Source organism: Ostrea edulis, chromosome 3 (genome assembly GCF_947568905.1).
Source record: "Ostrea edulis chromosome 3, xbOstEdul1.1, whole genome shotgun sequence".
Taxonomy (NCBI): domain Eukaryota; kingdom Metazoa; phylum Mollusca; class Bivalvia; order Ostreida; family Ostreidae; genus Ostrea; species Ostrea edulis.
The window spans coordinates 82,735,992-82,760,558 of NC_079166.1; the positions used below are offsets into that span (position 1 = coordinate 82,735,992).

The following is a 24,567-nucleotide window of genomic DNA, read 5'->3' on the forward strand; positions in this document are numbered from 1 at the left end:
CATGTCACATTACATTATAGCTTAATTAACACATGTTACATTACATTATAGCTTAATTAACACATATCACATTACATATGGTTTTCAAAAAATGTAAATAACATTAGTATATGTTCGTGTGAACTTCTTGAATCTGATTGGCCGAGAAGTTATGAACAAACAAACTGCATTAACCCTCTGAGAGTAAAACGTGGTCTGCCCTCCAGAGTGATATGTAACATTACTTGATGCAACATTAATAATCAAAGGCCTGAAGGGCCACAATGGCGTCGTGCTAAGAAAGCAAAGATTATAATGAAACTATGTACTGTCCAGTTTATCAATGCTTCATCCCTTATTGTATGTACACAGAGTAGATATAGCTTTATAGAAATCTCAATGGAGAGTCTTCTACCTGTGAATATTTTGATGCCATTGACTACAGTCACACCTTGTTATTGCAAATTCAACAGGACTGAAATTAAATTTGAGATATCCAAGGATTTGCGATAACAAGGATAACACACACACACAAAAAAAAGAAGTGGTTTGGACTGGCAACTCTATTTACATATTCCCGATAACGAAGATTAGCTGTACATGTATTAAAAACACACATACAGCTTTGAATTCAAGCAATACCAAGAATATTTATCCTTCATACAGGAATAATGCTTCTAATACATCTGTACAGTAGCTCTTTTCACACAAAAATTCAATTACAGATATATTTTTTTACAATTCCATTCATTTCTTCAGAATATTTTTCAAAGGATTATTTACAATATCTAATGTTATTAAATAATGAAGATTTTTGTGATCAACCATTGCTCTCAATTATTCACACATCTTTGCTAGCCAAGGGAGTACTCTACAATCCTTGGCACAGATGTAATTCACAAAGAACTGAAAATTTGTGCATTAAGATATTTAGTGAAAAAGTCAACTATTGTGAGAACTCTCCTTTTAATAGTTGTAAAGGGCAGCATTGCATGTACTTGTTGATAACATAATAAAAACAAGAAATAAGTTTTAAACCAAAATTTTAATAAGAAATATGTGCAACAATGTAAACAACTATGGACCATTTGTAGTATATATCACTGCTAGCATCTCAAGAGATGAAAATCTAGTCAGATTAAAAAAAAAATTTGTTAATTCAGTAACTTACCTCCACAAAAACCTTTACTTGAAAGCCTTATAATAATGAATGCTTCCGCGCTTGGTTTGTTTACAATAACATTAACACGTGTCAGTGTTTATATACCGAGTTGACCAATGATTTGCAAACCTACAGATGCGTTAATACCCTACTGAGAATGCTACAGTCAAATAAACATTACCTACCCTAAAATATGATGACCATAAATAATCCGCGATACACTATTTCTCAGTTTAAATTTCGCCAACAGCACGCAATGTTTACATACAAAACCCACGCTATCTTTCGTCTAGACACGCTATCGTTTCAGACATCACGTGACTTTGCAAATGTAGTTCGCATTGAAATTGGAATTTTTATTTGATTTGTTTTTATTTTTTGTGAAAGTTTTTATATGTTAAAGTAAATCAATGTGATAATTTTCATTTGTTTCTCATTAACAACTTTAAAATGTCGTAAATCATTAAACAGTACATATATTCATACGCCATTACAAAAAGCGCAGGATTTTTCCGCGGAAGCATCGATAGTCTGACACCTTCGGTCGCGTAAACTTTTCAGCTGATTCAGTCGTACACGCTGACTAGATGCCGTTCGAGCAAAGCTCGACGCCATAAAAATGCAATGTATATATATAAACCTTGTGTTTCATTTCCTGCTTTTGGTCCTGGAGTTTCAGAATAATTTCTTCATTCTCACAGTCATGCTGCTGTCTTAGCTGTAAGGCTTCCTGTAAGCTGTAAAGGAACTTAATTGTCATTATACAGAACCAATGGTTTTACCAGGCAAGTGTTCTGTGAATTAACAGTATGTTTTACCCCAAAGAATACACAATAAAATCTTCTGTAATTATCCAAAAACATCTTTTAAAAAAATAAATAAAAGAATATTACCTGACAAGAAAACAATTTTACAAAACAAAATAACCACCCCAAAACAAAGGTATATTTTTTAAAACATTAATGTCAATAATTTAATCAAATGAAGTCCAAAAGTGGAATTTTTGACTGGTGTTAGTTCCCATCGAAGTAGATCAAAAGTTGCTCACTGACTTAACTTTCCTGACCAAACTGTCATTGGTAGTGTTACTCTGAGCTAGGGGTAGGAGTGGGAGTTGGGTATTAGGGGAGAGAGTTGCTAACCACTTAACTTTTCTGACCAGGGTGTCATTGGTAGTGTTACTCTGAGCTAGGGGTGGGGGTTGGGTTGACCAGGCTGTCGTTGGTAGAGTTACTCTGAGCTAGGTACCGGGTGGGTGTTTGGGGATCTAGAGACTTACTCACCACTTGCCTTTCCTGACCAGATTGTCGTTGGTAGAATTACTCTGAGCTAAGGGTGGGGTTGGGTTGACCAGGCTGTCGTTGATAGAGTTACTCTGAGCTAGGTACGGGGTGGGTGTTTGGGGATCTAGGGACTTACTCACCACTTGACTTTCCTGACCAGATTGTCGTTGGTAGAATTACTCTGAGCTAGGGGTGGGGTTGGGTTGACCAGGCTGTCGTTGGTAGAGTTACTCTGAGCTAGGTACTGGGTGGGTGTTTGGGGATCTAGAGACTTACTCACCACTTGACTTTCCTGACCAGATTGCCGTTGGTAGAATTACTCTGAGCTAGGTACGGGGTGGGTGTTTGGGGATCTAGAGACTTACTCACCACTTGAATTTCCTGACCAGATTGTCGTTGGTAGAATTACTCTGAGCTAGGGGTGGGGTTGGGTTGACCAGGCTGTCGTTGGTAGAGTTACTCTGAGCTAGGTACCGGGTGGGTGTTTGGGGATCTAGAGACTTACTCACCACTTGACTTTCCTGACCAGGCTGTCGTTGGTAGTATTACTCTGAGCGAGACTCTCCTCCTGACTGTAAATCTGCTGCTGGAGAGTGGAATTTTCCTCTGCTAACTTACTGTTCTGAAATTGAAGCTCCTGGATTTTGTCAACATACTGTTGCATCTCTTCAGAAGGATTCTCTATTATGCTGCTGTAACAGGCAAAATATAATAACATGTTCATTGTGAATTCAAAGCTGTTGAAGGTCAAAGAACCCAATTCAAAATTTTGAACATCACAGAAACCTGTTACTAGCTACTCATCGACAAATATAAAAACTGTGTTGCTTTCATCATATCAAAAGATTTATATGAAATTCAATTCTTTTTAAAGAGAGTTCTAAATAAACTTACAATCTCTCATCATGTTTGGCAAAGCCTAGATCTGAACTTCCACCAGGATCTGTCAAATAAAATTTACTATGTCAGAGAGTTTCAGGTAAAGCGTCAAAGCAATGACCGCTGCTATCAGAGTATACTGATTTTCGTTTTCCTTTATGTAAACACCACTGTAAACAATAGTTTTGCTACAAATACTGCTATTAAACATGGAATGTTTGCTTGTTGGAAATGTCTGCAAATTTTGTAATGATTTACGAATGATCACATGTGAACAGTGTAGAAAGTTGGCATGCATTAGATTTCTGTTTGTTTATCAATACCATTGAGAAATGTTCATTGAAGGTTCAGACATTATAGACCTCTATAACTGATAAAAGATGAAACTGATATTGAAGAAATTACACGAGTTAAAAAAGTGCAAACATGGCTTAAAACAAGAACTAATGACACTTGCATTATGAGACTTCACAAAAACTCACTAGTCAGATGATCACTTTGTCTGGATTTGTACAAATAATCAAAAAGTCCAACAGTCTACAGTAATACATTTGAAAACATTAAGTATTTCTATAGAACATAATTTGGAGGCAACGTAGACAAACCATGATCATATAAATTGTCTTTTTTGCATGCCTTTTAATCATTGTCATATTAGTGCTTTTCATAGAATTTCTTCTAGTACTTAACTAATAGTGAGCATCTCACCAATTAATGAAACAAGAGGCCCATTGGCCACATCTCTCACCTGAGTCACCTTGGTCCATATCTGAAGACTTTCCATATATATTTGCATGTAAAACCTTGGTCCCTATCATGGCCCAAACTACCCTTTGCAAACTTGAATCTACACTATGTCAGAAAGCTTTCATGTAAATGTCAACTTCTTTGGCCCAATGGTTCTTTTAAAGCTTTTTTCTATATTTGTATGTAAAACTTTGACCCCCCCCCCCCCACTTGTGGCCCCATCCTACCCCCTGGGGAACATGATTTGAACAAACTTGAATCTGCACTATGTCAGGAAGTTTTCTTGTAAATATCAGCTTTTCTGCCTCAGTGGTTATTGAGAAAAAGATTTTAACTATATATTTGTATGTAAAACTTTGATCTCCCTTGTGGCCCCATCCTACCCCCGGAGCCCATGATTTGAAGAAACTTGAATCTGCACTACGTCAGAAAGTTTTCATGTAAAAATCAGCTTTTCTGGCTAAGTGGTTCTTGAGAAGAAGATTTTTCCTACATATTTGTATGTAAAACTTTGATCCCCTATTGTGGCCCCATCCAACCCCCGGAGCCCATGATTTGAACAAACTTGAATCTGCACTATGTCAGGAAGCTTTCATGTAAATCTCAGCTTTTCTGGCTTAGTGGTTCTTGAGAAGAAGATTTTTAAAGTTTTTCCCTATATATTTGTGTGTAAAACTTTGATCCCCCCCCCCTTGGGGCCCCATCTTATCCCCGGGGGCCATGATTTGAACAAACTTGAATCTGCACTATGTCAGAAAGTTTTCATGTAAAAATCAGCTTTTCTGGCTCAGTGGTTCTTGAGAAGAAGATTTTTAAAGATTTTTTCTATATATTTGTATGTAAAACTTTGATCCCCTATTGTGGCCCCATCCAACCCCAGGGGCCCATGATTTGAACAAACTTGAATCTGCATTATGTCATGAAGCTTTCAGGTAAATCTCAGCTTTTCTGGCTTAGTGGTTCTTAAGAAGATTTTTAAAGTTTTTCCCTATATATTTGTATGTAAAACTTTGATCCCCCCTTGTGGCCCCATCCTACCACCGGGGGCCATGATTTGAACAAACTTGAATCTGCAATATGTCAGGAAGCTTTCAGGTAAATTTCAGCTCTTCTGGCCCAGTGGTTCTTGAGAAGAAGATTTTTAAATGACCCCACCCTATTTTTGCATTTTTGTGATTATCTCCCCTTTGAAAGGGACATGGCCCTTCATTTGAACAAACTTGAAAGCCCTTCACCCAAGGATGCTTTTGGCCTAGTTAGGTTGAAATTGGCCCAGTGGTTCTGGAGAAGAAGTCGAAAATGTGAAAAGTTTACAGACAGACGGACAGACAGACAGACGGACGCCGGACAAAATGTGATCAGAATAGCTCACTTGAACCTTTGGTTCAGGTGAGCTAAAAAGGGTTTGATGTTCTGTGAAAAAAAAGTCAAGACAAACAAAAGGAAAACAAAAGTAATGGTCAAAAATAAGCAGAACAAATATCAGAAATTACATGGATAAAGAAGACCAAAAAAAGGGACAGCTTCATGGGAAGTGTACTGCCAACAGACTACTGTAATGTTAACAAGAGGCCCATGGGCCACATCGCTCACCTGAGTCACCTTGGTCCATATCAGAAGATTTTCCATATCTATTTGCATGTAAAACCGTAGTCCCTATTATGGTCCCAAACCTACCCCTGGAGGCCATGGTTTTTGCAAACTTGAATCTACACTATGTCAGAAAGCTTTCATGTAAATATGAACTTCTTTGGCCCAATGGTTCTTGAGAAGAAGATTTTTAAAGATTTTCCCTATATATTTGTATGTAAAACTTTGATCCCCTATTGTGGCCCCATCCTACCCCAGGGGGGCATGATTTCAACAAACCTGAATCTGCACTATATCAGAAAGCTTTCATATAAATCTCAGCTTTTCTGGCTTAGTGGTTCTGGGAAGAAGATTTTTAAAGATTTTCCCTATATATTTGTATGTAAAACTTTGACCCCCTATTGTGGCCCCATCCGACCCCCGGGGGCCATGATCTTAGCAATTTATAATCTGCACTATATCAGGAAGCTTTCATATAAATCTCAGCTTTTCTGGCTCAGTGGTTCTTGAGAAGATTTTAAAAGATTTTTCCTATAAATTTGTATGTAAAACTTTGATGCCCCCATTGAATCCCCGGGGTCCATGATTTTAACGAACTTGAATCTGCACTATATCAAAAAAAACACAAAAAACAAAAAAAAAACACCAAAAAAAACAAAAAAAAAACAAAACAAAAAAAACAACTTTGACCCCCTATTGTGGCCCCATCCGACCCCCGGGGGCCATGATTTTAACAATTTAGAATTTGCATTATATAAGGAAGCTTTCATATAGATCTCAGCTTTTCTGGCTCAGTGGTTCTTGAGAAGAAGATTTTTAAAGATTTTCCCTATATATTTGAATGTAAAACTTTGACCCCCTATTGTGGCCCCATCCGACCCCCGGGGGCCATGATTTTAACAATTTAGAATCTGCACTACCTAATAAAGCTTACCTATAAATTTCATCTTTTTTGGCCCAGTGGTTCTTGAGAAGAAGATTTTTTAATGACCCTACCCTATTTTTACCTTTTCTTGATTATCTCCCCTTGGAAGGTGGCCTGGTCCTTTATTTTAACAATTTAGAATTCCCTTTACCTAAGGATGTTTTGTGCCAACTTTGGTTGAAATTGGCCCAGTGGTTGTTGAGAAGAAGTTGAAAATGTGAAAAGTTTACAGACGGACGGACAGACGGACGCCGGAATACGGGTGATCAGAAAAGCTCACTTGAGCTTTCAGCTCAGGTGAGCTAAAAATTATTGCATACAGTACACAGAAAAAGAATTTCTGAAAAATCAAATTTTGCAGAGTGAGAGGTATTTTCTATTTTAGAGACTATTAACTAGCTTAACAAAAATGTATGGGTCTGTAATGAGGCTGGTAAAACTTCCTTTCAGCTTGTAAATATGTCAAGTTTACCAGACCTATAATGGCCAAGTTTCAAATAATTTTACATGACGTTGAAAACACCCACCTTTGATTGAGCCAAACTGTGAAATTGAGCACACTCACCTTTGAATATAAGCCAAGCTGCAATATTGAAAACAATCACCTTTGATTGAACCAGACTGTGATACTGAAAGCACTCATCATTGACTGAGTTAGACTTTGATATTGAACACACTCACTCTGATTGTGTCAGACTGCAGTTCTGATCAAACACAAATGACTAAACCAGATTACAATACTGAGCACACTCAATTTGATTGCACCAGACTGCAGTACTGAGCACAGCCATCTTTGAAGGAATCAGACTGCAATATTAAAGACACTCATCTTTGGTTAAGCCACATTACAATATTGAGCATACTCACCTTTGACAGAGTCAGATTGTGATATCAAAGACACTCACATTTGACCGAAAAAGACTGTGATATTAAAGACACGTACTGACCACGAAAGACGACACATACTGACCGTGATATTAAAGACACGTACTGACCGTGATATTAAAGACACTGACCTTTGGCTGAGCCAGACCGTGATACTGAGGACACTCGGTTTGATGAGTCAGATTGGAAGTCTTCAAACTCCGAGCCCCCATCACTACAACAAATATACAGACGACTTCTTAAATACTCTATAATTTAGCTACCGGAACTCCTCTGGGTTTCTGACCACATTCTGTAGAGCTATAGTTGTTTATACCTAAAACTGTAAATTAGTTACATGTACGTATAATTCTGAAAGTAAGACAGTTAAAACCATTACAACCACAATGAACTAGTGCTAAAACAGATGTCTTCATTTCAAGTGGTAATCAATATATTTAAATAGTAAGCTGACATGCTTTGGAATCATTTATAAATTTGTGGGATACAATTTTCATAGGTTGTCAAGGTTTTACAGAACTTTGTGAAAGGATGCAATTTCATAAATTTGGTTTCTGATCATTGAAATATTACATAATTTGTGTATTTCGATCTCTGTGGTTTGAAATTCATGGGATATTGGTATCCATGAAATCCATGAAAACTGGGCCCCCACTAAATATACACAAAGTATCTCAATATTCGTGACTCACACTTAGTTCAAAAATTGATATGACAGTCACATTATTTTCAATCATTCTATACATCCGAGCCTGTTCAATTGTCAAGCATGGTGAAATCATTCTATACATTCCGAGCCTGTTCAATTGTCAAGCATGGTGAAATCATTCTATACATCCGAGCCTGTTCAATTGTCAAGCATGGTGAAATCATTCTATACATTCCGAGCCTGTTCAATTGTCAAGCATGGTGAAATCATTCTATTAGTGGGGGGGCCAATGTAGCAGATTGAAATTCCCGTTGAACTTGCTTGTTAATTTTTGGACACTGGCTGGGCTGTCTTTAGGGATGATATAAGTTGTAGAAAAAATATGTCTCGAATTTTTTCAAGTTCTTTATAGCAGCCATTTTGGATTTTCAAAATGGCGGATATCGAAAACGCAAAATTCCATTATCTTGGCTTCTAAATGACCTAGAGTTTCGATTCTGGTGTCCAGTTGTACATTTTTGGGGATAGAGAATCGAATGAAACCTTCTTTAGTAACCTACAAGGGATAAAAATAGGTTTTTATGGCACAGCCCAACCAGTGTCCAAAAATTAACATTTGAATTCAACGGGAAAACATTGGCCCCCTACTATATTAGTTAAGCCCCTAGAAATAAGAATTACACATCTGCACTTATCCCAATTGAGTCGTTCACTTTGTTATGTTGTTCACTTTGTTATTGGTATGTAACAGATTCATGACCCTCAGCTATGATGGAGCCGGCAAGCAAGAAATCCAAGAAAGAAACTGATCTCATACTTTGCATTAAGTGTCAGGATCCCCAAGGTGCACTAGTGACTGAGCCAGCACTGGGCTCATGCAAAATTTCTCAAGTTCATCCAAGAGAGGGCACGGTATGGTGATGCCGACTTCAAACAGATCAGCAAACGATTAAGCTGTTTCACTGCCACTGACTTGAGGAACAAGAAAGCAATGTGGCACCGGACATGTTACGGATCTACATGCAACACTGCTCACCTGGAGTGTGCTAGAGTTCGCCACCAGAAAGCCTGCGAACATGGTGACACCCAGCATCTTCAAAAAAGGTCTGGACGTCCTTCTTCTGCACCTGCCGCTGCAAGTACCTCAGGTTCTACGCAAGGCGACACACTTCGCTTCACACGTTCAGTATCAACTCCATTTAACAGAGACCTTTGTTTCTTCTATCAAGAGGTCACTAAGGAAAGTGTACATGTTGTATCCACGTTCAACGCAGGTAAAGAGCTGAAGAAAGCTGTTGAAGAAGGCAGCAACCACAAGTGGAAAGTTCAGCTGAGTGCTGCCATCAGTGCAGATGATGATTGTGCGATCGACGTCAAGTATCATCTCCCATGCTGGGTGCGGAATGTCCAACGTGCTCCCAAGAGTGGGACATCATGTGATGACAAAGAACACACAGGGCAAGAAACTAATGTTAGCAAAATAGCCGCAGACATTGAGTTTGCCAGCCTTGTTCGCTCTCTACTCCAAGCTGGTGAAATTCTCAACATGACTGACCTGAAGTCGGTTTACTCCAGGATTCTTGACAGTAATGGTGTGCACAATGTCCCATCACCTACTACCCAAGGCATGAAGGAGAAAATAACCTCTCACGTTGATGATGTTCACTTCATGAAAGCAAAACGTCGCAACGAGTCAGACCATGTATTCTCTACTGCCGTGCGTGATGCAGCTGTAGAAGATGCAATGACGAAAACAAATGAAAACAACATCCTATGACTGTTTGAGAGTGCCTCTGTTCTCCGCAGTGCCATTGCTTGTCAGAACATGCACCCATGGCAATTTGAAGGAGAACTGAACACTGATGATGCTGAAAAGCATATACCCAAAGCACTCTATGCTTTCCTCCGCTGGCTACTGGAAGGACCAGCCACGAGCATTGAGCCAGAGACTGTGCGCTCAACCACTATTCATCGAGATGTTCTAACCATCAGTCAGAACATCATGTACTGCTACAAGTCAAAACGCCAAGTCACGTACAAGCCCAAAGAGCCAGATGCACCATTCCACCATCACTTAGAATAGCCACAGCCGCTTGCCGTTGCCATTGCAGTCCATCAGTCCACCAGAAGCAAGAAGCTTCTGGACTTCCTGCATGGGTTCGGTCTGTCTGTTGATTACAGTCGGATCTTGCGGTTGGAGACACAGCTGGCCAACTCAGTCATAGAGTCTACGAGAGAACAGGGTGTATACTTCCCAACAACCATGCGCATAGGGATGTTTGTCTTCTTTGCAGTAGACAACAGTGACTTCAACGAAGACACACCTGATGGGAAGCGGACACTCCGTACGTGCTACAGCCTGTGCACTCTTCCAACGACGGGAACATGCACCCTCCACAAATGAACATAGAACACTGAGACTACATGACCGAAAGGCTAGAGACCGCTCACTCAAGGATCTGACTGCTCCAGACTTTGTTCCTTGCCATGCACCAAACCAACAATCTGCCACAGGTACCACATATAGCTTCAAGATACGGTCAACCCCAGATGTCACCAAGCCGTACTCTGCGATGGACACAGTGTGGCTACTTTCATGCACAATCATGCGCACAACTGAAGCTGAGGACGTCCAAGACGACATCATCCCACCAGATGACCAGCTGCAAGCTGCAGAACTCCAGCATGCTGACCCTGTTGGGTCAGTCATCCACGATCCAAAACAACCACCTGGCAGTAGGATCAAACATCACGATATCACAACTTGGACAGCCTACAACTCACTGCTCTCCTCTTCGAAGCCTCTGACAGAGGTCAACGCCCTGTCATTGGTAGCAGCCCCAGCCCATGAATGGCAAACACTGATAACAGTCTTGAAACAGACACAGCAAATCAACTGCATGGTCATGGGTCCCGATAGGAAGACAGTGATCACCTTAGACATGGGCCTGTATGAGCGAGCCAAACAGCTGGAGATGACCAGAGATGACTGCAAAGGCAAGTGGGTACTGCGACTAGGGGAGATGCACACTGTGATGGCTGCACTGAGGGCTGCTGGGAATGCCATAGAGGACAGTGGTCTTGACGAGGCTTGGTCTGAAGCTGATATCTATGGCCCAGCAACGACCAGACAAATACTGGAAGCCAAGCACATGAAGAGGGCTTTGGAGGCCCACATCACCACTGTCCAAGCCCTCTTCGACCTCTATGTGGACGAATTCTTCCAAGAGCATCCCCATCTGAGGGGCCCATGTACCCAGTCAGCACAACAGGTTGCTCAGAGCTGTCATCTACACAACCGAGATGAGTTGACAAGCACGTAGAACAACATGCTAGCTGTCCTCGAGTCAAACAAAGTCCTGGAGGCCATGGCAAAGTTTGATGAGAGGAAAGAAGCCAAGAGTCCACTGTTCAAGTTTGTGCGGCGCTACATGCGGATGATAATGGTGATATACACATTCATCCGTGCCACCCGTGATGGACAATTTGAGCTTCACCTGTCTTCACTGGATGAGATGTGCATATACTTCTTTGCACATGACAAACAGAAATATGCCAGGCTGGCTCCCCGGTACCTTGCAGAGATGAAGGACCTGCAGATGACAGATCCAGGGATGTACCAAGAGTTCATGGATGGGAACTTCAGTGTCCATAAGAATGAACTCCCCATCTGTGCTGTAGGTGTGGACCATGCACTGGAGCATATCAACCGGATCATGAAGGTGACATGGGGTCTTGTGGGCATTACCCAGAATGCCAGTGCCCGCGAAAGGTTCTTTCTGACAGCACTAGAGCTGAGTAGGCTTGCTGAAGAAGCCCGTCAGATGGCTGGCTCACAATCAGCTATCCTGTTATCCTGTTTTATTCGTTTCTCTATCCCCAGAAATTTACATTTTAACACTAAAGTCCAGCCTTTATGTGATTTAGAAGTGAAAATGATGGGGAAAAAAAAGATATATATGCATTGGCATACGTGCGTGAAAATCAAAAATTGGCCGCCATAACAACCCTTTCGATCATATGTAGGTGTATAAATGTGTTTTTATTGGATTAAGTATCCGCAAATATGTACATTTGGACACCAAATCTAAAACTCTAGGTCATTTAGAAGGCAAGATAATAGAATTTTACGTTTTCGATATCCGCCATTTTGAAAATCCAAAATGGCCGCTATAAAGAACTAGAAAAAATTGGAGACATATTTTTTCTACAACTTATATCATCCCTAAAGACAGCCCAACCAGTGTCCAAAAATTAACATTTGAATTCAACGGGAAAACATTGGCCCCCCCACTATATACATCCGAGCCTGTTCAATTGTCAAGCATGGTGAAATCATTCTATACATCCGAGCCTGTTCAATTGTAAAGCATGGTGAAATCGTTCTATACATTCCGAGCCTGTTCAATTGTCAAGCATGGTGAAATCATTCTATACATCCGAGCCTGTTCAATTGTCAAGCATGGTGAAATCATTCTATACATTCCGAGCCTGTTCAATTGTCAAGCATGGTGAAACTTGTCGTACCTATTTGTTAAATTACATGTGGAAGCTAGGGCATCAAATATTGTTTCATGCAGCTTTGGAAATGTTTGCAGATTGTTAAGCAGGAATTCAGGACACACCAATATTCCTTGCATTATTGTAATGCATATGGGTGCAAATTTTTCTTATAATGCCACGAAAGTGTACCATATATATATCTCAATATTGTAGACTTTGAAATATGATCATAAACACAGGAATTCAAAGTCTTAAAGGGACTGATTCACGATTTCCCCCAAATTTTTATTTTTCACTTTTAATGATCAGAATCTACTGTCTAAAGTGTATTGAAAGATTTCACATAAAAATTAAGGTTATACATTATCACAGAAGCTCATTTTAGGAAGTTTATTACTTGTTTTGTAAACAAAGATTGTGGTATGCAATTGTTTACGAAATTTTCAAAAGAAATGGATATCGATCTAAGTTTATTATATCTTTCACATTTCAAGCATTTTTGGGGTAAAATGTGTCATCTAAAAGTTAAAAATTTATGACTATGCAAAATTAATATGTATTATATTACGAAATCAATATTTCACTAATGTTTGTTTGTTTACATAAAAAGACTCGAATCTTTGTTTACATAACACAGATTTAAGGCTAAAATATTGCATTCATTCTTGCATTCAGAAGGTCAAAATTTTGGCTGTCAACATAAAATGAGTTATATTTTTAATGTTTAACATAAAAAATGAAAAATATTTTTATCAAAAATCGTGAACCAGTCCCTTTAAGGCATTGTCCCTTTCAAGTTGCATAAAAAGATATATATAGAAAAAGACAGACCAACGAAGTACAATATGCTTACTGCCTTTGTTGTCTAATATTGGGGGCACAGAGTAACTTTGATCAGTAATCAGAAGATAAAAGCAGTGTAAAATATGTTAATTTGAAACACCTAAAAGGTGCCCAATAATAAATACAGTAGTTCAAATAACAGAAACACACAATCACCATTCACATAACACAACACAATGACCTAAGATAATGAATCGCCTCACCTAATAGATTTGCTGGATTTACCCGAAGTAGTGGTTGTACTAGTGGTGCTAACAGTACTAGTGCTACTCAGCACTGATGGAAGTTTGATCATAAACGAGTCTGTGATAAATTGACTCTTCTTTCGACTTTGGAGTGAAAACAGACGAAAATTTTGCCTTCTTTGATTGGCATCCATGATCTTCACAAGATTTTCAATGTAGCTTTCACTGATGGCCACAACACAATGTATTTTTTCTATGACACAACTCTAAACCACTTAAAGATGCAGTCTGTGACTTTCTGCATTAAACAACAGACACAATCAGAGAAGATATCCAGGACTACAATATTCTTGAATTACGTACATAAGAAATTCCAAACTTTCTTCTTCCCAAAATTACGGACATACATCCCTGAAATCCACAATATGAAATTGCGTGGAACAAATATAAAAGTGATAATTTACACAATCCTGAGGACTCCAGGTTTATTTTCTCTGTAAATGAAGTCCCAGTCAACAGCACTGAACACTGAATGTGTTAATGATCACCATTAAGCTGTTATCTCCCCATATATATTGGCAAATTAGTCATTAAATATTTAAGAAATTCACCACTGTTGTCAGAAATAGCGCATTACATTTAGTATGAATATTTTATTACATTTCTACATCAACTATTTTGAATAATGCAAGAATAACAAGAGGCCCATAGGCCTTAATGGCCATCTGGAAATTATGCAACAAATCCTCAATGGACAGCTCTATCCAACAAAGTGCTAAATATTATTGGAAAATGAAAACCCTAAGCTACACAAATTAAGTTCCACCAACATCCAAGGTTAAAAGAGCACTTTAAAGAATATGATTGCTGCTCCCTGAAGCTTATGATTAAATAGTTCAGGGGTCTTAAATCCCACAATTTTGGTGCTTCTTCCTGCTCTTCATAACCATACATACAGTATTTTGTCACAATGCACCAAAGTAATCGAAGATTATTTTACTAGATCAAATATATCACCACTTTTTTTCCCTAGTTTAAGTCCTAGAGCCTGAACTCGTTATAAAGGGGTAAATTATGTTCAAACCTTAACATATGGCAGGTGATAAAGGACAACCACCAATCATAAGACACTGAAGTGACTCACTCAATTAACCTAAAAATTATCTTAAGATTAATTTTTTAGTCTTCTATGGAAAAAGCTAAGCATGTGATAATCAATAGATCGTTTTAGCAATACAGCATCATTTTGAAAATCAATATACCACAGGAGAACCTGCTAATTTGTTTGATATTTGCAACCTGTCATTGTTTATTTTGTAGTCTAATTCTAATTTGATGTGCTGTCACGCAATATTCCCTGCTCTTAATTGTGTACTAATAGTTTTGTCCCTCAAAATTCTGGTCACTGTTCCTTTCCATGTCTACTTTCAACTATAATGATATGAAAAGTGTTCATGGCTCCCTTTTACATTTTCAATATCATAATCTACTTGAAATCTTTATTAATAGAGACAACCATTTAATAGCAAGAGAGAGATGGTTGATTGATTATAAATTGTTTAATGTCCCTCTTGAGAATTTTTCAATCATATGGAGACGTCACCATTGCCGGTGAAGGGCTACAAAATTAGGCCTATGTTCGGCACTTACATTTGAGCAGGGTGGGATCTTTATCATGCCACACCTGCTGTGACACAGGGCCTCAGTTTTTGCGATTTCATTCGAATGACCACATGCCCCTACCTTAATAACAAAATATTGATGTGCCTGCATGGTTTCAATGGAATCTCTCTATTATATAAAACATATCCTCGATTACAATGAAGCTGTAGTGGTGAAAAAGCATAGTATGTTTGCTTAGCAAGTGAGCTGCCCCGGTTTGAAACCATGAAAGAGCACATTAGTTTTCTCGATAAACCAAGTTACATGAGAAGAGTTTAAAGAAGACAAAGAAGTAAAATTACACAACAGAGCTAGCTTACTAGGAGTTTGTAAGGTCTGTGGGTAGGAGTTTACTAGGAGTTTGTAAGGCCTGTGGGTAAGAATTTACTTGGAGTCAATGAGGCCAGTGTTATGGTTAACTTGTAGTCTATGAGATCCGAGTTACAGCTTACTTGGAATCTATAGGTCAGAGTTAAGGCTTACTTGGTGTCTATGAGGTCAGAGTTACAGCTTACATGGAGTCTCTGAGATCAGAATTATAGCTTACTTGGAGTCTATGAGGTCAGAGTTATAGCTTACTTGGAGTCTATGAGGTCAGAGTTACAGCTTACTTGGAGTCTATGAGATCAGAGTTATTGCTTACTTGGGGTCTATGAGATCACAGTTATAGCTTACTTGGAGTCTATGGGGTCAGAGTTATAGCTTACTTGGAGTCTATGAGATCAGAGTTTCAGTTTACTAGGAGTCTATGAGATCAGAGTTATAGCTTACTTGGAGTCTATGAGGTCAAAGTTACAGCTTACTTGGAGTCTCTTAGGTCAGAATTATAGCTTACTTGGAGTCTATGAAATCAGAGTTATAGCTTACTTGGAGTCTATGAGGTCAGAGTTACAGCTTACTCGGAGTCTATGAGGTCAGAGTTACAGCTTACTTGGAGTCTATGAGATCAGAGTTATAGCTTACTTGGAGTCTATGGGGTCAGAGTTTCAGCTTACTTGGAGTCTATGAGATCAGAGTTATAGCTTACTTGGAGTCTATGAGATCAGGGTTATAGCTTACTTGGAGTCTATGAGATCAGGCTTATAGCTTACTTGGAGTCTATGAGATCAGGGTTATAGCTTACTTGGAGTCTCCAGATCCAAGCTGGAGCTGCCTAATCCACTGCCACATGATCTCTCTGTACCGCTCCAAGGTTAGACTGGGATTGTCACCCCTGGGGTCTGCTAGCCTCACCAGTGATAACAAGTCTTCCTCATTCTGTGAATATAAAATGCAGACTTTAAGGGGGATGCATTCCAAGATTGCACACTGTGGTGACAGCTCCCAAATAAAGCTGCAACTTTCATCTGAAAGACCTGGAATTCTCACTTGTAGATGCTGAGTGTTTGGCAAACAAACAGTCACTATCTTAGGTTTGACACAGACAAGGTACAAGCAAGGCTCAAACCTACATCCTCCAAGTCATTAAATGAATACTCTAGCCACCGAGCAATTACTTCCGGTTGTTGTAGTTACATAATTAACTCTAAACAATTAGTTTTCATTCTCAAAGAATGATATATGAAATTCATTATTTCAACTTCATTTAAAATGGAGAAGAATTAAAGGAAATTTTGTGTATCAGGGTCAATGTATCAGTGACAATCACCCCCCCCCCCCCCTTACATGCCAACCTACTTCACCAAAGCTAGTGTGGATTCTCAGATACTCAATGATGCGTGATACTGGAACGTATCCACTCTCCTCAACATCACTCGTCTGGAACAGGATGTCCACATGGTCTATCAGAACCTGCTCTGTAATGCCCAACTCATCTCCTGATGATGGATCCTCATCTGCATCCATTCTACAATGAGATCTCCATTTATTACATCTCATGCAATAAATTTCCAAAATTTCTGTATTCACACTGTATAAGGCTTCTTCATGTATATATATATAAAAAAAAAAAAAATAAGACCTCAATATGATGATATTTTTCTGTGCACATTTCCATACTCAGAACCGTACTCTGTGTTCAACATTGTATTCTAAAAGTCAATGTTCTAAAAATTTTATGCACAAACACTCTCAATTCCCACTCCAAAAGTCAAGGTTATAAAATTCTTTCGAAAAACATTCCCAACTTGTACTCTAAAGTCAAGGTCATAAAACTTACAACACATTATAAATATCCAGTGGAGTATATATTCTAGCATGTCTTGAAGCATTCTCAGGACCATATTCAAACATCAAATAAGTCAACAACCATTGGTCCCAAGCCACAACTGAAAGGTATGCCCGGGGAGAGGAGCGTATATTTCAGCCATGACTAGCAACAATGGGTAGAAACAAGTGAGATATTGGGTCAATTGCAAAGTTTAATCATAAAATGAGTCCAACAGGGATTTATCAGCCTATTTTGGGAAACGCCATTTTTTCAAAATTGGGAAATTTTAATCGACAATTTGTTGAAATTGGGAAAAATAACAAAATTATATGTATACTTGTTTTCATATATATATTTCAGATTATTCCAACATAACCTTTAATTTTCACAGAAACACAACAGTGTTAACATGGTCAGACTGCATAAGCAAATTCTAATAATACTGTCCAAAGATATGTGTTTACAAGTCTATTAATGCATGGAGTGCAAATAATATTCATTCAAGAAAAGCCTCTCTCTACAGAGGCGGTAGAGACATGAACAATGCAAAGAAGTTCCAGGAAACTGAATGCACGATTTGCGATTAAAAAACAACACAATTTTTTCAATATTTTATTTTGGGGAATTTTTACCCGCGAATTGGGAAAATTTTAACCTATTTTCGATTGGGAATGGGGCCAAATATCGGCCCCTGAAAAGGTACTGATAAATCCCTGTCCAACACCCCTCCTCATGATCAAATTAATTATCATGTATGATCATCATATTTTCTCTCCTGGAATACAAAATGAGGGTGCATTCCACACGCCATATCACAAACCTGTGTGGCATACATGTATCACCACAAGATATGAGGAGCTATGGTTGATCTCAACAATAATTTCTGAAAATACTCATGTTTCATTCAATAAAGAAAATATCAATGGGCAATTTTTTTCCTGAGGATTTCTGTTTCTTTTTTGAGAATTTTTCATTCATTTTGAGTGAGATGACAAAACTTTAGACCTACATGCAAACAAAGTCCTCATATACAGAAACAATTAAAGGTCTCTATACATGTAGTTCAAATATATGGTAAACAAGAGGCCCATTGGCCACATCGCTCACCTGAGTCACCTTGGTCCATATCAGAAGACTTTCCAATTACTATATATATTTGCATGTAAAACCGTAGTCCCTATTATGGCCCCAAACCTACCCCTGGAGGCCATGGTTTTTGCAAACTTGAATCTACACTATGTCAGAAAGCTTTCATGTAAATGTGAACTTCTTTGGCTCAATAGTTCTTGAGAAGAAGATTTTTAAAAATTTTCCCTATATATTTGTATGTTAAACTTTGACCCCCTATTGTGGCCCCATCCTACCCCTGGGGGCCATGATTTGAACAAACTTGAATCTGCACTATATCAGAAAGCTTTCATATAAATCTCAGCTTTTCTGGCTCAGTGGTTCTTGAGAAGAAGATTTTTAAGGATTTTTCCTATATATTTGTATGTAAAACTTTGACCCCCTATTCTGGCCCCATCCGACTCCCGGGGGCCATGATTTTAACAATTAAGAATCTGAACTATATCAGGAAGCTTTCATATAAATCTCAGCTTTTCTGGCTCAGTGGTTCTTGAGAAGAAGTTTTTAAAGATTTTTCCTATGTATTTGTATGTAAAACTTTGATCCCCCCTTTGTGGCCCCATCCAATCCCCGGGGTCCATGATTTTAACAAACTTGAAGCTGCACTATACATATATATATATATAATAAAAAAAAATTTACCCCCTATTGTGGCACCATCCGACCCCCCGGGGGCCATGATTTTAACAATTTAGAATCTGAACTATATCAGGAAGCTTTCATATAAATCTCAGCTTTTCTGGCTCAGTGGTTCTTGGGAAGAAGATTTTTAAAGATTTTTCCTATATATTTGTATGTAAAACTTTGACCCCCTATTGTGGCCCCATCCGACCCCCGGGGGCCATGATTTTAACAATTTAAAATCTGCACTATATCAGGAAGCTTTCATATAAATCTCAGCTTTTCTGGCTCGGTGGTTCTTGAGAAGAAGATTTTTCCTATATATTTGTATGTAAAACTTTGATCCCCTATTGTGGCCCCATCCAACCCCCAGGGGCCATGATTTTAAAAAAATTTAGAATCTGTACTACCTAATAAAGCTTATCTATAAATTTCATCTTTTCTGGCCCAGTGGTTCCTGAGAAGAAGATTTTTTAATGACCCTATCCTATTTTTATCTTTTCTTGATTATCTCCCCTTGGAAGGTGGCCTGGCCCTTTAATCTAACAATTTAGAATTCCCTTTACCTAAGGATGTTTTGGGGTACCTGTAAAGTGCGAAATTAATTACACATGGTATTTAATCAACTTCGGATATGTACTTTGTCCTTACTCATCCCCCTTCCAACTTTTAAAACTTTGTATCAGTCAAACTGAAATCCTACATTAAAGGGGAGGCAAATTTTATTTATCTGTGGTAACTTTCACAGGGGCCTAAGATACCATTTTTAATTATTCTAATTTAAAAACTTCGGTTGTACAATCTGTTTCGTTTCGTTTCGGTAGGTTTAGTTTCGGTGGGTTTCGTTTCGTTTCGGTAGATTTCATTTTGTTTCGGTAGATTTCGTTTCGTTTCATTTTTGTTTCGCACTTTACAGGTACCCGATGTTTTGTGCCAACTTTGGTTGAAATTGGCCCAGTGGTTTTTGAGAAGAAGTCAAAAATGTTAAAAGTTTACAGACGGACGGACGCCGGAATATGGGTGATCAGAATAGCTCACTTGAGCTTTTAGCTCAGGTGAGCTAATAAAAACTTTATAGGAAATAATTCACCTTGTACCAGGTGATTCACATAAAAAAAAAATCTCATCAAAAACTTCTGATGAAGTCAAAATAGACACTTCACCATTAAACTCCGAAACAACAGCCCAGATTCTCGAGACATCTGGAGGTGGATTCTACTGTATGGGACCCAGAATCTGGATCGATGAAGTTTAGTTTACCTTAAGATGAATGTAAGGAATCACAAGCTCTCCAACAGTCCCTGAATAATGTTGTACACAGTTCGATATGTTGACTGGCCGTTTTATTATTAGTAACCAAAGTTATTTGGCTGTTCATTTACTTCTTTGTTTTGAGAAATTTTCATCATCACCTGCAGTAACAAAGGATCTCAGTTTTTAAGGTCATATCCGAAAGACCTAGCTTCTAAATGGCAAGCATTCACTAACTATGTTTAGTTCAAATGATTTTGTAGTCTAGAGCATTCCGTGGAATTAGACGAAAATACAAACACCAATATGCATCTTTAAAAAACATCCTTAGAGTGTTAGTACATACTGTACTGTATATTCCCTCAGTTTCATTCATATAGATAGAATATTAAGATTTATACATGTATTAAACTAATTTTTTCACCACATAGATGCTCCACACATTATTTATAACAACATCATCAGCCATCTGTTGTATAAAATTTGTTTTATCTCAGTCTTTTAATATTAATTATGCAATAGTCAAATATATTTTTAAATTTGTGGCTGCAATGTGAACAAGTTCCTGAAATGATAGGTCTAAAGTAGTGTTCAGATTGATCAACATGCCCGAGGCTGCCCCAAAACACAAGGTATAAAAAATAGCGATATATCATTCAATCGTTTATCAATATGAATGAATCTTTGTGAATACATGTAGCATGACTTTTACTAACACCCTGTAGGTGTTTTAATTAAAGTTAAATACATTAGTGTTTTTGACACATTTTTTTTTGTGATTTTGGTAATTAATTGACTAGTCTATATGCAAATTCCATGGACCAGTTTAGAGGGTTAGACCTATGTAAACTTATAATCAATGAAATTAAATTGGACAGTCTATGACTATAGGTAGGACAGGGTTTTTTAAGGTCTTAATTTCAAGGGCCTGGGCCTATCCAATTGGGAAAAATAGCGACATTTGCTTGATATTGGGGAAAATGTTTCATACAAAAAAAAACTAATCCAGAGTGCATTAATTAAGATTCATGAACAATCAGCTACCCTGCTTGATTTGTTATCATTGTTTGGAAATTTCAAAGCAAATATTGGGAAAAATACCTGCTTTTAAACATTGGGAATGGGGCCTTATTTTGGCCCCCTACAGACCCTTAAAAAATCCCTGTATGAAAGCAGCTGTCCATGATCATGATGTAGAAATTCCTCACCATCATAAGGAATGGTGCTGTGACGCATTGATGTGTTGATTTTCCCATTTATTGACGAATGATAGGTCTACCCCTCTATGCCATTTAAATATTCAACATGATGTTGCCTGGAGGCTTATCGTTTATCATTAATTTACAAAATGGAGAGCGTCTGTGGTTGATTTTGCAAAATGTAGTCACGATGTTCTTCAATGTGAAATGGAAAAATGATCTGATTAAAGCATATGTGTACTAGCTTCTTCATCAAAATTAATTTTGAAAAATATATGTAAACATTAGCATATATAAAATTAAATATGCATACATTTCTCGTCACATTCGATGGAGTCGATCTACATTATTATCCTTTAAAGAACATACAAACCTACATTTTAGTTGCTGGGTTTGAAACATCCCGTTTTTAAGAATTATTAACTAAAGTTTTAAGTTATCGAGAAAAAGGGCTAAACATTGCAGACGACCTCGTAATTCGCGGTTCTTTGTCAGAAAAAAAATCTGAATGCCGATCCCGATTATTCGAATCCCAAGAAGACAAGAAAGATGTTGTTCAAAGCAAGCCAAGCGTTTTCGTTCCACTCCGCTCCCCATATAGACCGAAAACCCCTGGCTAGCGAAGATGGGGGGGGGGGGGGTCAGATTTATGAGGCAGAGGGTCTGGGGGCCGACTTGAAGCCCCCGGTGGACCCAGCTCGATCCTGGATTTCACATATTTTATCTAGGGCTTGAAATGTGTCTCCTATGTAGCCATTTTTACAATTTTCTGTCAATTTTAATAAGGTGAAATAAATTAAATGACGCACATTTTAAGGAGGGGGGGGGGAGTAAAGTCTCCCAATAAAAGTAATTTAATAAATTAATTTAAGACTTTGTCATTTATTTCTCCTAGAGTGGAAGAAATTAAATTGCTTCTTTTGTCGTTTACATTTTTCTAGATTTACCTTAAAATTGAAAATTTAGCCCCCTCCCCCTCTTATATACTTGATGATACTTGTTAAACAATATGACTAGCCATGGCCCTGCAGATCTTGAGAAGACGATTTTACCATAACATGTAAAACTTTGATCCCCTCATTGAGGCCCAATCCAACACTCCAGAGCCATGGTGTCTGCTCTACCTGTGGGTGTTTGCATATTGATATGACTACTCATGGCACTATTTTGAAAGATTTTTCCTTATGTATTCAAATATAAACTTTGTTTTCCAATTGCGACCATGCAACTTACCCCCGAGGCTATCGACATACGAGCCACTTTTAAGAATCTACACTACCCAGGATGCTTGCAAATCACTTGGCGTAATGTAAATTTAAACGATCGATACCTCTCAATTTTTGCTGAAAGCGCTACCTCGTAATGCTCTGTGTCTCAAGATATTTAATTAAACACTAAAAAACAAAAAAAACAAAAAACAAAAACAACAACAAAAAAAAAGACATTTACCTAAGAGAGGGCAGAGATACATAATTTCATGTACAAATAGAAAATATATATCTAAAGATTTTACACCGTAATCGCAGAAGAGCAAAGAAAATATTTCATTTGATCACGATTGTATGTAATCCGAGATTCCTCTGACTCTTACCCCCGCTTTTATATTTGACATGTGCGGGGGAGAGTCAGAGCGGACTCCATATTGAAAAGTGGGAATTCAGCGACACCAGCTGGTGTCGCTGCTTTACCTACCTCTTACAACTTTATTTCGCGGATCTATCTTCCAAGACGCGAGAATTCAGTTATCGGAAGATAAATCTGTAAATAGATCATGATTAATACGATGCTATCGCCGTTTAAACGGCCCTAACACCGACAAATGGAGCATCACTTGAATTCGGTCGCCGCCTCGCCATTTGATTTCTTTGCGCATGACGTCAGCACACATAAACACAAAATTTCATCGTTTAAACGGCGATAGCATCGTATTAATCATGATGTATTTGTAGAATAATCTTCCGATAACTGAATCCTCGCATCTTGGAAGATAGATCCGCGAAATAAAGTTGTAAGAGGTAGGTAAAGCAGCGACACCAGCTAGTGTCGCTGAATTCCCACTTTTCAATATGGAGTCCGCTCTGACTCTCCCCCGCACATGTCAAATATAAAAGCGGGGGTAAGAGTCAGAGGAATCTCGGATTAGATTGTATGAAACAATACTTTAAACTTTGTCTCCATTGTCAAAAAAAAAAAAAAAAAAAAAAAAAAGAAGCAAAATACAATTTTGTTAAGAATCAGTAATGCTGTTATAAATGCTTACAAAAGATGTTTATTTCATTTTCGATATTATGTAATAATATATTATATATTTGTACATTCCTCACAAACGCATAGCCTCTGAAAACGCGGTCATATCATAATGTGCATGTAAATACATGTAGTTATACATACATGCATACTTGATTGTCTGCACTGATTAATAATCATGTAAGTTATATATGCTCAACATGTCCCTGATTAGGGATAGATGAATAAATCTTTATAACTGACCGCCTCCTGGCGACCGGTAAAGACAAAAATATCAGCGGTTAATCCAGGGCCGACATCCCTCACTCCTCCCACAAATATGATCTAAAATCACTAAAATATATACATCTTATTTGTGAAAAATCAGTACTAACGTAACCAACCAACCCCACCTGGCTTTGTCCTGGGCCCACTGGTAATACTTATACTCGAAAATCACTACAGAATTTCTATGAATTATGAATGAAATTTTAAAGAATCTTATCTCGAAATTTCGATTTATATATTTTTTTAAATCGTAAAATGATTTCCTTGATCAATACGAATCTGCTATCTTACAACATGTATAAATATGATGTAAGTTTAGATCTACTCGTCTGCTTATAAATCGAAAATTAAATGCCACCCACCACTCTCCCCTGAAATACAGACATATTTATATATAGTATGTATTTATACTT

General features: G+C 38.0%; 1 protein-coding gene across 2 annotated transcripts in view; it reads right to left on the minus strand.

The window, feature by feature from the left end:
- Positions 1 to 17,182, minus strand: part of LOC125660869 (uncharacterized) — a 118,336-nt gene extending 101,154 nt beyond the window's left edge. The window contains exons 1-6 of one of the 2 annotated variants that reach the window (XM_056159215.1): positions 16,970 to 17,182; positions 16,416 to 16,549; positions 7,582 to 7,664; positions 3,319 to 3,367; positions 2,934 to 3,116; positions 1,782 to 1,878 (exon numbers count right to left, since the gene is read on the minus strand). In XM_056159215.1, the coding sequence (XP_056015190.1) occupies positions 1,782 to 1,878; positions 2,934 to 3,116; positions 3,319 to 3,367; positions 7,582 to 7,664; positions 16,416 to 16,549; positions 16,970 to 17,170 (747 nt within the window). In that variant the 5' untranslated portion in view covers positions 17,171 to 17,182. Of the gene's footprint in view, positions 1 to 1,781; positions 1,879 to 2,933; positions 3,117 to 3,318; positions 3,368 to 7,581; positions 7,665 to 13,648; positions 14,693 to 16,415; positions 16,550 to 16,969 lie in introns of those variants that run through there. The other variant, XM_056159216.1, reaches the window with a different exon arrangement.
- Between the last annotated feature and the right edge of the window lie 7,385 nt (positions 17,183 to 24,567).